Here is a 16,578-nt window from a genome sequence, read left to right as displayed (position 1 = left end):
GGCCCATTTTTTTTTTGGTACTGGGGATTAAACTCAGGGACACGCGACCATATCCCCAGCCCTATTTTGTATTTTATTTTAGAGTCAGGGTTTCACTGAGTTGCTTAGCACCTAGCTTTTGCTGAGGCTGGCTTTGAACTCACAATCCTCCTGCCTCAGTCTCCTGAGTGGCTGGGATTTACAGGCGTGTGCCACTGTGCCTGGCTTTGTGCCTGTTTTTGCTAAAACATGTGGAAGAGAGATGCTGGACCACTAAGGTTGCCCCAGAGGGCACTGGGATTCCTGAAGGGAAGTCTCCCTCCTTCAAAAGGGTACAATTTCTGAGACACTCCTGTGAGTCTGCCGGCTGAGGGAGGGAGGATCCAGGCTGGGGACCCAGCGAGGGAAGGTCCCTAGGTCGCCTAAGGCAGCACAGGGACCCTGGGCAGGAGGGACTGGAGGAAGTCTGGGTTTCAGGAGGACAGCTTGGGCATCCAGCTCTGGGATGGCAGGGCAGGGGTGCTGTGGGCAGCCAGCAGGACTGGGGTCAGGGTTGGAGGAGCAGGCTCTGGTTCAGATGTGAGCTGCACCTGCAGGCTTGAGCCCCTGTGCTGAGCTTCCCTGGCAGGCAGGCAGGCCATGTGGTGTATCTCACTGTGTGTGGCTCGTGTCCAGGTGGTGCCTGGCATTGAGATGTGGGCGGGTTTAACAAACCTAGGCACTGACGCCATCGAGACTTCTGTCAGCCGTGATGACGTCATGGAGGTCCATGCAGGTCCTCATCAGAGCAGCAGACAAGTATTCACAGGTGAAACGACACAGGGGCTGGAATTTTCTTTTAAAATGCTCCAGCAGGTGAGGAGAATTTCTAAGTGTCCAGGATCTTTGAAGTTGGGTAACTCTCTCTCCACTTTTGGGTGTTTGAAATTCTCTATAGAGTTAAAAGAATGGAGGGAGAGAACCTGCTGGAAGGATGGGCCTAGTCAAAGTGCAGGCTTCTCAGCTGGCTTTGCCTGGCAAATGCCTCCCAGACAGAGGCCAGAAGGTCACATGGCACTTCTGTGAGTTCTGCCTGTGAGCTGGAGTGACGGCAGCCTGCCCCCAATCACAGAAGGACGAGCTGAGGGATGGAATCTGACCTTTCAGTGAACCCAGACAGCCCCTGCCCAAGGTAGCCTCCTCCTACCCCACTGCTGGGGCGCACCACACAGTGGAAATCACAGATGTTAAAATCTGTAAATGCAGCCAAGGCAGTGGCTCACGCCTGTAACCTCGGCTACTTGGGAGGCTGCAGCAGGAGGATCTCAAGTTCAAAGTCATCCTGGGCACTTTAGTGAGAGCCCTGTCTCAAAATCAAAAGGGTTGGGGGTGTAGCTCAGTGGGAGAGCACTTGCCTGGCGTGCATGAGGCCCTGGGTTCAACCCCTAGTGCTGGGAGAAAAAATCCCTTCAGATCTTTTTTCACTTGGGAATGTTCTTATGCTAACAAACTTACCTATTGTATCTACAATTAAACAGCACGCTTTACTTCCCTGTCTCACATGTGGCAGGGAAGCCAGGCTAAGAGCTAATAGGGCCACAGGCTCCTGAGAGCAAGACGACTTGGCCTCACAGGCCAGCAGCTGCCCATTTCCTGGAGCCTCTTGCTCCAGAAGAATCCCAAAGGCTCTAGGCCTTGCTTGCCTGAGGGGTGATAAGTGGTGGGAAGCAGTCATTGCTCACCATGAACCGGAGAGCAACCACCATCTGCAAGGTTCCTAGCGCATCATCCAGCCACAGTACTATTTCATAATTGCCTATATTACTAGATGTAAAACTACTATAGCTATCTTCATAATTAATAAAACAGCATATGAATCTATACACAAAATCCTAGTGTGTGTATATATGCCACATTTTGAGTTTCAAGTCCATAATGGATCTCTTTCTCATCCTTATAGCTCATTATTCCTTCAATTATCCATTTAGGACTAATTGCTTTTCACCAGTGTTTGCATAACAAAGGGAACTAACAATGGGCTTGTGATCCAGCCACATTCTCCAGAGCCATCTCATCTGATGAATGCTTCCCCTCCATAGGAAAAAACAGTTCTGTCTGCAAACGACCCAGGTGAAGACAATCTGTATGTGAAACAGAATATAGTATGAATCGAATCTGATTTTAAATATTTTAATGTATATACTTTCACGAATATAGGTCAATAAGAAATCCACTTTTCAAGTTTTATTTCATTATAGAATATATTTGATAAGGATAATACAAACAGTCATCTTTAATACATGTTGCTTACAGGTGCCTGCACTGCCATGGCAGGCTGGAGATGTCACGAAGACTATTTCCAAACGTCACACCTAATCAGCCACTGAAAACATCCAGTGCCGTGACATTCAGATGACGCAATTCACTCACTTGCCTAGAATGAGTAAAAATCTTAATATTTGTTCTTAAGTTGGTTTATTACTCTTCTATTTAAAAATCCAAGATATATTCCCCAATGTAAACAATGAATTTCAATCTGTCCCACAATGGATAAGGCCTTCTCGACAGATTGATACCACCTGCGTCTTACTCATCAGGACACGGTCTTACTCCATACTGTTGGGAGCCAGCCACGCACAAAAGACAGAAGAAGCCGCCTTCGTGCCTGGAGCCTTCTGAGACGTCTCCCCTCGGGTTGACGGGACACGGAGGAGATTCCTCCTCGGCTTGGTCTACTTGATCGTAAAATACAAATGTACAATATCCGTAAGCGTAAAGCAGTGGAACTAGCCTTGAGGGTCTGTCATGAGCTGCTAGCATCCTACACAAGTACAACACCATATCATGCCAGTTAACACACAAGGGAAGGCGGCCGAGCGTCTTGCCGCTGATCAGGGTACGTGAGCGGGAGCAGAGGGGCTGTGGTTCACAGAGGTGCTCAGGGGCTGACTGCGAGTGGCCAGGACGACAGTCTAAGTCGCATACTCTTGCGCCCGTGTGCCCTGCTGCGACAGTTGGTCTGAAGCACAGGCTGCCTACAGAGGAACGAGCCCCCTATCACCAGCCTCCCAAAGGGGGACCAGAACGACATCTTAGAAAATGTAACCAAAGAAAGTCTCATATTTGCATTTCCCAATCCATCTGTGCAAAATCAGTGTTCACTCTTCTCAAGGACCATTTGGTGAATGGCGGTCAAGTTCAGTACCTCGTCATCACTGATACTGGACTTAGCAAGCTAGATGGTGGAACAGTGAAGACTATGTACAATATTTTAAAAGGCATTCTGTGACCATTTTTGAAAAGTTCATAGAAAAGTGACACCAGTTTCTTCTGTTGATGCCACGGTCACGTAGACCTTGGGACCTTTTCTATATGCAATATGCACAGTTTTATATATTATACAAGAAAAGCGGAAAGGGGACCGCTCTCTGGCAGGGCGCTCGCGGACTCCCTAAGCTAAGGTAACCGGTAGAGGGATAGTTTTCCTGAGGTTGTAAGAATTTTTAGACAAAACAGAAATCACAGTGACCAAGTGGAACGCGAATCTGTGTCTCCTGGGCGCAATCTGCTCCCGCGGCTCCGGCAGGGCCTACACAACTCGCCACTGCATGATGCTTGTGTCCTTCCCGCCCGTGGAGATGAGGTGGCTGTCTTCACAGAGGAAGTTGACGTTGGTGACGTGGCTGCTATGTCCGCCGTATATGTGGCTTGGAGCCTGGAAACGATGACACAGAGAAAAAAGCTTACTGCAAAGCAGGAGTGGAATCAGAAAGTACCAGAATTCCATGTTCAGACCTGGACCCCGTCATGCTCTTCCTCAAGCAGAAGCTCTCATCCGTGCACCTGCTGGGGGTGCAGGACACAGGAGGGACACAGACACAAACTCCATGGAGTCCTTGTGGTCTGGTGGGGACGAGCCAAGTGATGCCCTAGGCCGAGGTACCTCAAGTATCAGAAGGTGGCGCCGGGAGGGGTCCACCCAGAAGCAGGATTGACTGGCTGCTAGGGCAGCAGGGAGGGTCTCCTTGCTGCAGGAGGGGGGGGGGGCTCCCGGCATGGGGTGGGCTCAGCGGGGCTGGGGCAGAGGGAGCGTGGGTGGGAGAGGGAGGAGGTGCAGAAGCTGCACAGGTGACCGTGGACCTGCGGTTTTTCCAGTGGGGAGCTGCGCAGGTGCTCAGAGCTGACGTGAGCAGTGTCACATCTACATGGTGGCCGCGAGGGAGGAGACTAGCGAGGACACCTCCTCACCCTAAACTGAGAGCAGGGGTAGGAGAAGAGGTGCACTTTGCCGAAGTCGTCCCCCGTTGACAGCAGTTTTTTCTCATGGGCCCGACAGACGGCGTTGATGTCAGTTCCATCCGAGCCTTCCGGCCACACTCCTGAAACAGACCACAGACAGCACTGAGACACCAGAGAGGAAGGGGGCCAGGAGCAGGCCCCGGGTGTCACCACCGCAGAGCTGCCTCGAGGCGCTGCTTCAGAGGCAGGGGCTTGGCCTGAGGGGGGCCTTTCCTCGGGTTTCAGGTTCACCCACTCGGGCTGGTCTCAGGAAGCCCTTCCACACAGCCCTGCGGTGCTGAGTGGGGACCAATGGCAGGCTTTCTGGTGCCCACCTCTCTAAGGCCCCTCTGGACATAACACCTTTCCCCAGATCATCTGATGGAGGCTGACTAGTCCCCAAGGTTACAGTTTCCTTTTTTGGGGGGGTTACTCTTTACATGTGAAAGTTTCCAGGACTGGTTAGCCCTGGGCCTGTGTGCCTTCCAGATGTTCCTTGGTGCTGGTTTTGAGGGCTGCCATTTGTCTGCTGGCTGCCTGGTAGGCGGTGCCTGTGGGTGCCACTCACTGTCCAGGTGGTGGGCAGATACCATTGTCTGGGAAACCCTTTTGGTTCCAGAAACTTTGGGCATAAGAGAGCTAGGTGCATGTCGGCTTCTCAGCTGGCATTCTAGAGAAGACAGAGGGCTCTTAGTGTTAAACACCAGAAAATGGTAAAACAACAGAAACAAGGAGACTGTAAATTTTTACCAATCTATAGAATCGTGGTCTCTCAAAAAAGATGACAATACCACCTTTCCTTTTTTTCTACTCAATTGTGGCAATTTATTTTAGGATACTCATGAATATATTCCTAAACTGAACTTAAACAAAAGTGCAGTATTTAGTTTAAGGACCAAAAAATGTCAAACCCTAACAAATAACAAGGAGTGAGTGCCATGTGGTTCATTTAGGTGTGTCTGGCACAACCTGATGTGGAAGATTCTAGAGAACTATCTCAGCACCTGTTCTGTATCACGGAAAAGGGGTAAAAGCCCATTTCTCTAGCTCTGCCCAGCTGGACATGGCCGGGTCACCCTGGCCCTTTCCAGGGAGCTGAAGGGGTGTCTGGTGGGGCACACGCTGAAGCCGAGCAATTTGACAAGACTGGAGACTATGAGGCTTCATAACTATTAAAAAATATCCTAAAAGTAGACACGTCTTGTGTTCAAACACCTGCAGAACTTACCAAAGACATGGAATCCCAAAGTGCAGGTATAGGTAGCCCACTCAATGTCTCTCGTAGTCTCCACACTTACGACTTGCTTGCAAGCAGAGGGGACCCCTGGAAAAGGCCAATGGTCTGGTGACACTTAATCCAAGCCCCCAGCTCTCCCTGGGTAAGCCTGAGTCCTCAGGACTGCGCCCCAGCAGGGGACACCCCCACGTCCACCCCATGGGGACTGTCTGGGAATAGAGACCAAGTTCCAGGCTCAGTGTAGGCCTCTTCTTTGTTTTCTTCCCATCTCCTCCCCCAAGTCTATTCCCACAGTCTGGCTTTTCTGGTCCTCAGGCCTCTGCTGCTCAGGACCCCTCTGGAGACCTGAACCCCACCCTGCCTCTGGGGTCGGGCTGCCCAGCCCTCCCTAACACACTCCAACAGCCCCAGCACCTGGGGCTCCAAGTTGGAACTGGAAACAAATGGAAACCAGTCTCCCCAAGAGCCCAGAGACTCCCAGGTGACGTAACTGTCCCTCAGATGAGCTCTGACCACTGGGGAATGAGAGTGTCTGAGAAGGTTTTAGACCCAGAGACCGTCCCCCCAAACCAGCACCTGCCCCTGTGCCTGTGTTGGGCAGGACCTGGGGAAGGAGCTGGGGGACCAGGTGGGGGAGGCTCAGGCCTGTAGTGCTGCTTGCCCAGTGCTTGCCTGTCCTGGCTCAACAAGAGGCCAACATGCCCGGGTGGCGTGACCTCCTCCCCACCCACCAGCTCTGGGCCCACGGCCCGTACCTGAGCCCCAATCTCCTCTCTGTGAAAGGGATGAGCCAGAAAGTGCTGTGGATCAGGAGGAAATGTAGGTAATGACACTGAACTTTCCAGCTGCTTTCCAGTGGGGTGGAGGCCAGGCCTTCCTCACACTCCATGATCTCCTCTGCTTAGCCCAGAGCAGGGGCCAGGTAGTATCTGAGGAGTTAGTGCATGGCAGGTCCTAGGTGCTCAGTAAGTGCCACCCTTTATCACCCATCCCTAGGTCTGTCCAGGTGGAGGCTGGGAAAGGAGGAGGAGGAGGTCCCGGGGACTTTGTGGCACCCACCTGCTTTGGGTGACACCTTTACCAGGGCCACTCTTGCTGTGACAGCTGCAGACCCCATTCTCATCCCACAACTGCCCAACTCAGCCTCTCCAGCAGGGCCCAGCCTCTCCTCCTAGAGACAGCCCACGCCAGCCTGAACCCTGTGTCTCAGCACCGGGAAGGTCAGGGAGGTTGTGCAACTCCTCCATCTTACAGAGGAGGAAACCGAGGCCCGGGGAGGACACCATAGGCTTGAGCCCTGTGGGCCCATTTGGTCTCACTGCGACCGTCCCATGTGACCTAGATATAGATACCTCCTGGGTTGTTACTCACAGTAAAGGATTTCGTAGTCCCCGGAGTTGGACACGAGGTACTGAGAGTCTGCAGACCAGTCCAGGTGGGTGATGAAACTGGAGTGACCCTGGGGAGGACAGCTGATGAGTGGCACGCTGGCACACACCCTGCCTGGCAGCATGTGGCATGGGAATGCCGCGCTCCTGTCGGCGAGACGCGTGTACCTACCGAGCACTTGCCAACCCGCGCGTACTTCCTCCCGTTGTCCCCGACTCCGTAGATGTAGATGCAGTTGTCATGAGAGCCGATGGCTAAGAAGTTCCCATCTGCAGGAGCAGGACAGAGGAGAGGGCAAATGTCACAGCAAGCACTCAGTTCACCAGAAGGAACAACACCAGCACCAGCAGAGACCGAGGCCAAACAGCCCCGTGGATTATTTCAAAGAGAAGGATTTGTTTTTGAACGAGTCCTGAACCAATTCTGAAGTTACCCTAGAAAAATCCACACCTGACCAAATTATAGAGCCTGGTAACAACTTATAAAATCTTCTTGTACAGTTTTTTCTTTTAAAGAGAGAGAGAGAGAGAGGAGAGAGAGAGAGAGAGAGAGAGAGAGAGAGAGAGAGAAAGAGAGAGAGAGAGAATTTTTTAGTATTTACTTTTCAGTTTTTGGTGGACACAACATCTTCATTTTATTTTTATGTGGTGCTGAGGATTGAACCCAGCGCCCCACGCATGCCAGGCGAGCGCACTACCGCTTGAGCCACATCCCCAGCCCTCTTGTACACTTTTAAAATATAAGTTTATGCAGTCTCACAGAACCCTTCCCTGTCACCCCTTCCCAGCCACGCAGGATGGAGACTGACTCCTTCTAGGGCTGCTCTGCCCATGGCCTCCTTGATGACCGAAAAGGCTCTTCCCAGCCCTTCCCGCCTCTCTTCCCAGGGGCCATCCTTGGCGCCTTCTTTGCCGCAGTTCCTGCCGTGGAAAGCCTTGCCCATCAGGCTAGCTGCTGTGCCAGGTGACAGGGAAGGAGCTCACTGTGACTTGGCCTCCTGGCCGGCAAATGAGCACGCTGAGCGCTTTGCAAGGGGAGGAAGACCCAGGTCACACAGGGACAGCACTAGGCCAGGAGACGGGTCCTCAGCAGGGGCCAAGGGAAGGACACAAGGCAGAGCAATGTCAGTGGTGGTGACCTGGAGCCACACAGATGCCCAGAATGGAACGGAGGGCCGTGGGGTCTCTCCACTCCCACGGCGGCTGCAGGAGACTCATAATTCAGATGGTCTCCACTTATGACGGACGCACTCTGTGGCTTTTCTAAGTTCTAATGTCACGTTAGTTGGCTTTCTGATGGCTTTCAGACACCTGAGATGACTAAAAGGAGGAAGGATTTATCTTGGCTCGTGGTTTCAGGGGTTTTAGTCCATGGTCTCTTGGCTGCTGTTTTGGGCCTGTGGTGAGACATATCATCATGGTGGAGTGTGTGGTGAAGCAAAGCTGCTCACCTCTTGGCAGCCAGGAAGCAAAGAGGGAGAGGAGCAAGCGGGTCCCCACATCCCCTCAAGGGCCTGCCTCCAACAACCCAGCCTCCGCCCACCAGGCCTGCCTCCTGAAGACTCCCCAGCTCCCAGCACCACCATCAGCTGGGACCAGCCTTCAACCCTGGGGCTTCTGGGGAATACTGAAGCCACCACTATCACAGATGGTGAGAAAGTGCTAAGTGTCCAGTAGAGACCACACTTGGAATTTTAATCTTTGCTGGGGCTGACGCTATGTGGCTTGAGGCTCCCTTGGGACATGAGGCAGCTGTGACAACAGCACTCTAGCATGCCGTGCCATTAAGCCAAGGTGTCCCAGCTTACGGTGTTTTCATGCAATGGTGGGTCTGTCAGGACATAACCCCGTCGGGAGTTGGGAGATCTGAAATAAAACCAAGTGTCTGGCTAATAACAAAGCCCAGCCAGGGTCAGTCAACAGGCTAACAGAGGCTGGATGTGCCTAGGCACCATCGGCTTCTCGTGTCACCAGCCTTCCTCTCCCCACAGGCTCTGGGCCTCACCCAGCTGGCCCAGGGACTATCTAGTTCCTAAGCTCATCCCACTAAGCTGCTCTTTGGTCAAGATGAGAATCAGCTGGAGAGCTCATGGAGACAGAGCCAGGGCCCCTCACCCACAAGAGGCGGGGCAGCCGTTTTCCTGGTGGACCAGCCTGTCCCACTGGGGCTCTTCGCACAGAGCCTGGGCACCTGACAGTGCCTCACAGAGGGTGCAGTTAGTCTGGGCTGCAGGCGAGAAAACAGGCTCTGTCCCTCAGTGGTCTCTGAGAGGCAAAGTGACAGGTGGCAAAGACGCTGACCTGCTGGCCTGGAAGCTGAACATGTGCCTCACCATGGCATGGACAGGGGAGTGCTGGGGTGGGGGACACCGTTCAGGGACAGGACGGCACAGGTCTCCAGGGCAGGGCACCCTCCCTCCAGGCACTCTGGCCTGGGAGTGTGGGACACCATGTGGCAGAGGAGAGAGGCTGGCTGGTGGGCAGGGCCCACATCCTAGCAGGTCTCAGAGCAGGCGGGAGAGGTGAATTTGAGGCTGGAAGTGACATGGTGAGCGCTGGGTCCTGACTCGTCCTAGCAGAAGCAGAAGAACCCACGGCTCAAAGGATGGGGGATGAGACTAAGAACAGAGCAAATGGCCGTGGTGCCCCGTGACCGCGCTCGTCCTCACTTGCAGAGAGCCATCCTCCTGCCACGGGCTGAGACCAGGAGAGTCCGCGAGGTGTGTGCAGCTGACTGATGGCCCTGGATGTTATTGTCTTCCTATGTCTGTTCTTTAAAAAATATAAAACTTTAATTCAATCAAAATGCATTTTGTCTACTCAGAAAGAGGCTGGTGCGTGTCTCACACGAGAATCCCCTGACTCTGCTTCTGTCTTCAGTGACCCCCAGGGGGCTGGCATCTTGCCAAGGATTTAGTCAACTATGGACGCAAAAATAATTCATCTAATAGCCCAAGACCACCGTAGGTAAAATGCTTCAGAAGTGAAAACCAGCTGATGACGTGTGGCGGAGACGGCAGATGGCCCACAGACACCCTCGTGGTTTGTGCTCTTGGGCTACGCAGGATGCCGGACCCTCTGGTGGTTCTCATGCCCCAGGACCCGCCTGGCTCAGCCCCAGCCTGCTCCTGAAGTTCCAGGACTGGCTTCTGAACTCCTTCTTCACCCACAGCTGAGGCAGGTGACAAGGGTCTTCTCTGCTGTGCTCACGGAGGTGACCATTGCTGGAAGGGTTTCCCTGTTAATCCCACTGCTCGAGTGGCGACCAGCTGGCTTGACTTTGTGAATGAGGTAACGTCTCAGTCACCAGGACCCACACACCCAATGTCAGCCTTGAAGAGGACCTATGAGGCAGCAGACCACCCCCCGGGCCACCATCCCGCCACAGCGCCACTGACGCAGCTCCAGGGCGGCCAGCTCTTCCCTCAGCTGCCAGCACAAGATCCAGAACCTTCTTGAGACTGAGGGCAGGAGGAGAGGCCCCCCTGATTGAAGGACAGCTTCTTTTCTTAGCAGGCCCAGGGATGGGTTGAGGGTCTAGGCTGAGATCTCAACAGCAGGCTGCTGGGTTCTCTGGCAGTGGCCATTGTGCTTGGACACCTGGTGCCGCCTTCTTTCTGGGGTCTAAAGAGTATATGCACCTCCAGGCAGCAGGTGCACATGCTGGAATCTGCACTCAAGCATGCAACTGGTATTTACCGAGTATCTGCTCTGTGGTGCAGTCAGTGCTGTGTGCAGTGGGGTCCCTACCAGTAAGGGACCCTGGGCCATTCCCCAAGAGTCTGAGTTCACTGCTTGGGCTGTTCCAGGGGCCTTCACGGCTGCCCAGGCTGCCAATGACATCACGTCTCCCGAGCGTAAGCTCAATGCTCCGCTCTCCAGAGGGCACATTCACTCCTCCTCCGTGGGAGCCTAACAGTCGCTTGCAATCTGTTTTGAGAAGGATGCTTGCTAACGAGGAGGCACTGCTCCCCTCAGGAGCCTGGGCCTGGCCCAGAGCTCTCACCTTTGCCCCACACAGCCTGCAGTCCACAACCGGAAGTCCAGACGCAGGGCTTCCAGCAGAAGGAGCACTCTGGTCTCCAGGGATGGTCACTGGTGTAACTGAGGGAAAATGGAGGTCTCCAAAGGCCCCGAAAGCTACATGGGATTGGATGGGACAGCGGGGCCTTCTGGGAAGGCAAGCTGCGCCAAGGTCCTCCTGTGCTCAGCAGAGGTCCAGCGTAACTCTGAAAACGATGAGGCGCTCATGAGCAGGCAGACGTCGGCCACAATCGACAGACAGGAAGGCAACACCTCAGAAGGCACAAATGAAGGGCATTCTAGCTCCAGCAGGCTCCTCACCAAGGAGGAGCAGAGGCTCCCAGGTCACCGGGAAGCTGTCTGTTGAGGTGAGAGGTTAGAACTTTCTTCTGGCCCAAGGAAAGAGCATCCAAAAGATGCACTCTATAGGGCTCTCACAAGAGAAGGAGGCACTCGCTGTGAGGTAGAGGTGACACTGTCAATCAGCTGGTAAAATAAGATTCCTCCAGGCAGCAGCAGCATCTGAATTAGGCCAGCATTTCCAGGACCCCTAACTGCTATTTCCAAGACTGATAACATAGGCGAGCATCCTGTGTCTCGCAGAAAAATACTATCCTAAGGTGTAACCAGGGCAATGGGAAGGCTTAGAAGCAGTCACCCCCTGGGAGCCATGAGCACCCCTGACACCCACACTGTGATCCCCAAGCCTCACTTCAGACATAAAAAGAGCTAAGGGCACCTTGGAGAAATGGTTCAGAGGGGTCTGAGGCAAGAAAGTCCACGATGACCCTGGAACAATGTGCCATGCCAGGGAACAAGTGTCAGAGGCTTCCAAGGTCACATCAAAAGGCTCAGGAACCAACTGAAGCGCCTTCCCCTGGCCAGTGACACACAACTGCCCCACCTGTTGTAACTACAATAGTCTGAAACAGCAAGTAACTTAAATCCATAAACAGCAAGTCACATAAATGCCACCACTGACCGGCCACTGCTGGAGCGGGAGAGGGAACACTCACTGTCTTGGAAACTAGAAGCAAAACAAGGGAAACCAACACTTTATTCTGACTTCCCCATAAGAGCTCCACTGTGGCAGAGGGAGGTTTCTCTGAACAGAACTAATACATCTAATAAGTGAAGAAGAAAGCCCAGGTGGCACGTGGACGGCTGGCAACCCCGCACGGGAGAAGGTGATGGGCATCAGCAGCTGCCAGCGACACAGAGAGAGCCAAGCCAACCACACGGCCTGCAGGAGAGACGCCCGAGTGTCTCACACCTCAGGATCCCAAGTCACTCTGAGGAAATGGGGGCACAGAGGGACATGTCAAGCCTCCCTCAGGGATGCGGTCAGCAAACGCAGAGTGGGAAACCCACAGGGGAGGGGCAGCTCTTCAGCTGCCGTGGGGGGGGGCACCTCTGGATCAGCAGGGACTTCGGGGACCCATTGGCCAAGGACCACGGATGGCCTTGTTCTGGGTCCTGATTTAAACAACTGTGGAAAAGAGCGAACGTTGGACTGAGCACCACCCGGACCTCCGGTGAAGCTGAGGGAGCTGTGTTAATCTGGCGTGAGGAGGAGACCACGGCGTGGTGACTTGGCACTCTAGAGGGCGGGCTTGGTGCTGCGGCCAGGCGGGAGGCTGGGAACTCTCTCCTTCAAGGCCACGACAACCCTGGGCAAAGCTCACCAGAACCCGTTCAGCAATCTGGAAATCGACCAAAGCCAGAACGGCCTGCGGTCTAAGGGTGTGTGTGCTGCACGGCAGGGAAGGACAGGGTGAGCCTGTGGAGCGCTTCCCGGGCTGTCCTCATCCCCTCCCAGCAGCTCAGCTGGCACCAAGGTTACGCCAGGGAGGAGCAGCCTCTGGGGACAGCAGCTTCACAGCTGTGACCAAAGCAGGTCTCTCACTGTGAAGCCCTGGGTGACACGGAGGCCCAGCAGCACTGCGGATGGAAGGGATGGTCTCCAGGTGGCTCAGCGGGGAGGAACAGCAGCTCTATTAGCCTGAGATGGTGGCTGTGCTTGGGGTAAACATGGTCTGGGGTGGGTGGGGGGACACTGTAGTGTGCACGGTGGAGGCTGGAGAGGTCCCTGGCTATACGGGGCCTCCTGGCCACATGGAGACTGCACAGATGCAGAGAGCAGGTGGAAGCCACACCTACTGGGTTTGAAGGGCCTGAACTTTGAATTTCCTCTCCCGCCTGCACATCCACGGATGGAGGCCTGGCTGGCTACAGGTGTTTAAATGCACTTCTGTCTAGGTGCTCTTCCAACTACACGAGGCGAACCAGAAAGACCTGAGAAGTGACAGCAACAACACAACGAGACCGTAATCCATCACTCCCAACCACTGCAGGACAACTAGTAAATCAGCAGGCCAGGGGCCTTGAATCAGCAGGACAGGGCCATGAACAACACTACCAACTGCTTGTCCGAGCTGATTTACCTAGAACACTCCGCCCAGGACTGCAGGGTACTCACTCGTCTCCAGTGTCCAGGGAACCTATCCCAGGACAGGCCACGAGGAGGCCACAAGACACCCCTCAATGTATTTAGAGTGACCAGTCACACAAAGTCTGCTCAACGACTATGATAACATGAAAACAGAAACCAGTAGCTGAAAGAAATATGGGGAATCCACAGATATTTGGAAATTAGACAATGCATTTCTAAATAACTCATAAGCCAAAAAGTAAACACCAGGGAAATTAGCAAATACTTTTGAACTGAATAAAAATGAGAACACATGTCAAAGTTCATGAGATGTGGCTCAAGCAATAGTTAAGATTTATAGCTTTAAATATCTATACCAGAAAAGAACATTCTCCAACAAATAACCCAAGTCTCCATCCTCAGAAACTTAAAGAAAGAAAGAAAAAGGAACAGAAGAAAACAAAAAAGATCAGAACAGAAAAGAGAAAAAAACAGAAAATAACAGAGGAAAACCCCATGAAACCAAAAGTTGGTTTTCTGGAAAGATCAGCAAAATTGGCAAACCTCTGGCTAGCCCGATCAAGGGAAAAGAGGAAGGGCACAAGTTACCAGAATCAAGGATGAAGATGAGTTACTGAGACCCAACCTCAGGGACATGGAAAGGATCACACGGGCAAGTACTACCAACAGATTTATACCAACAAATGAGACAACTTAAACAAAAATTCCTAGATAAACCCAAACCACCAAACTGACTCAAGAAGAAACAGGAAATCCCAATAGACCTATAATAAATAAAGACATGGAATTAGCAATTACAAACCCTCCCCCAAGAAAAAGCCCAGAAGGTTCCACTGAATTCACGTGAGTTCCATCAACTATGTAGTCGAGAAACAGCAGCAACCTTCACAAGCCCAGAAAACAGAGGAAAGGAGGGTCCCAACACACCCTCAAGACTCGCAGGACCCTCAGCCACATCAGGCCAAGGCACCAGGAAGGAACTCAGAGCAACATCCCCTGGGACACTTCTGCAAAAGTCCTTCACAGACTATTAACAAATTGGGTTCAGTAAGATGAAACAGGGACTGTACCCCGGGACCCAGCGGGATTCACAGAGGAACTGAAGTTGGCTTAACACTGGAAAATCCATGTAATTCACCACATTGAAAAAGAAACACAAAACCACGTGGTCAGCTTAATAAATGCAGACAGAGCACATGACAAACTAACACCATTCTAAACTGACCCACTGGACTTCACAACAAAACAACAACAACAACAACAAAAAAAAAAACACAAAACAACAACAACAACATCAACAAAACATTTGTGCTTCAAAACCCTGAGCAACCCAGGAATGGAGGGGGACTTTCTCATCAAGGTGAAGGGCATCCTTATCCCTAAAGATGAGAGACAGAGGCTTTATCTAAGATGGGCAGCAAAGTAAGGGACCTTCTTCTTTTCACATTTTACTGGAGGTACTACCTAACACAGAAAAGGAGAAATAACTAAAGACATCCAGAGTGAAAAGGAAGAAGAAAAATTGTCATTTTCAGATGATGTGATCCTGGAATGAAGAACTCCCAATGGTCACCCCCCCACACACCCCTCTAAAACTAATAAAAAGTTGGAAAGGTGAAAGGATATAAGTTCCATGTGCAAAATTTAATTTTATTTCTATATACTACTAACCAACAACCTGAAAAAAATTCCATTCACCACAACATAAAAATAACTTAGGAATAAATTTAACAAAGAGAGTGCAAGACTTGAATTGTACATGAAAAACTATAAAATATTCCTGAGAACAATCAAAGAAGATGTGTGTAGGGCATGGTGGCTCACACCCATAATCCCAGTTACTCAGGAGGTTGAGGCAGGAGGATCACAAGTTGGAGGCCAGCTTTGGCAACTTAGCAAGGCCCTGTCTCAAAATAAAAAAATTTAAAAGGGCTGAGTATGTAGCTAGCATACATGAGGCCCCAGGTTTAACACCCACTAGCCAAAAAAAAAAAAAGAAAAAGAAAAAAGAAAGAAAATCTAAATAAATGGAGAGATACTCATGGATTAGAAGACTCAATTTATCAATCAAGGTGAGAATTCTCCCCATATGATCTACAAATTCAACATAACTTCTATTAAGACCCTACTAGACTTCTTAATTTTTTAAAATTTATTTATTTATTTTTATGTGGTACTGAGGATTGAACCCAGGGCCTCACACGTGCGAGGCAGGTGCTCTACCACTGAGCCAGCCCCAGCCCCCCTAATAGGCTTTTTAAAATCACAAAGTGACAAGCTGATCCTAAAATGTGTGTAATATTGTATAATGTCAAGGAACCCAAACAGCCAGTAGAACTTGGCAAGTAACCAAACAGCTGGAGGAGTCACACTAGTCAGCTCCAAAGTTTACCCAAAGTCACAGTCATGACCATGTGGATGGGACAGGGTCTACACAGGGGAGGGACAGAACCGAGCGTCTCAAAGATGAATCTTCATGTTATGGTCAACTGATCTGTGACAAAAAGGCCAAGACGATCCAATAGAGACAGATATTGCTGTCAACAGGCAGTGTAGGGACGAGGGACATCTGTGTGTAGAACGACACGCTCTGACTCTTAGCTATCACAGTCCATGAGAAGCCACTCAAAATGGGCCCCACCTGAACGCACGGGCCAACCCGACACCTCTGAGAGAAAGCACAGGAGAAGTCTTCCCGACCCTGGGCACGATCCCTACGAGAAAAAACTGACCCACTGGACTTCATCAAAACAACAACAACAACAAAACATTTGTACTTCAAAAGACTCCACCAAGAAAATGGCAGGACTAGCCCAATGCTGGGGAAAATATTTATGAAGCCTTTATCAGGTAAAGAATTTACATGTAGAAGAAAGAACTCCTGCAACTCAATGGTAAGACAGACAACCTCATTTTAAATGGGTAAAAGACATGAATAGTTATTTCACCAAAGAAAATCTAGGAATCTCAAATGGGCACATAAAAAATTGCCCAGTGTCCACAGTCACTAGGGAAAGGCCAATTAAAACCACAGCAGGCACATCACTCCCCTCAGAATGGCCACCACGAGAGACAGGCAGTACAGGGGTCGCGAAGGAGGTGGAGACCCCAGAGCCTTCTGACACTGCTGGAGGAATGGAGATTACGACAGCCACTGTGAAAAACAGCTGGACGGTGTCCTAGCGTGCTGAACACAAGTTCACCATACAACCCACTGATGCAACTCCTAGGAACTTCCCCAA

General features: G+C 51.6%; 1 protein-coding gene across 4 annotated transcripts in view; it reads right to left on the bottom strand.

Moving 5' to 3' along the window:
- Positions 1–2,134: 2,134 nt before the first annotated feature.
- Eml1 (EMAP like 1) overlaps positions 2,135–16,578 on the bottom strand; it is a 118,432-nt gene continuing 103,988 nt past the window's right edge. For all 4 annotated transcript variants that reach the window (XM_046426286.2, XM_046426288.2, XM_046426287.2 and 1 more), the window contains 5 exons: positions 7,034–7,131; positions 6,845–6,932; positions 5,465–5,560; positions 4,207–4,337; positions 2,135–3,673 (listed from right to left, as the gene is read on the bottom strand). In XM_046426286.2, coding sequence (XP_046282242.1) covers positions 3,548–3,673; positions 4,207–4,337; positions 5,465–5,560; positions 6,845–6,932; positions 7,034–7,131 — 539 coding nt within the window. In that variant the 3' untranslated portion in view covers positions 2,135–3,547. The remainder of the gene's footprint in view (positions 3,674–4,206; positions 4,338–5,464; positions 5,561–6,844; positions 6,933–7,033; positions 7,132–16,578) is intronic.

The sequence above is a fragment of the Marmota monax genome, unplaced genomic scaffold (genome assembly GCF_021218885.2).
Source record: "Marmota monax isolate L192 unplaced genomic scaffold, Marmota_monax_Labrador192_F-V1.1 WCK01_AAM20220418_F8-fsc00183, whole genome shotgun sequence".
Lineage (NCBI taxonomy): Eukaryota > Metazoa > Chordata > Mammalia > Rodentia > Sciuridae > Marmota > Marmota monax.
The sequence above is the reverse complement of the archived record's forward strand: the minus strand, read 5'-3'. Positions and strand labels throughout refer to the sequence as shown.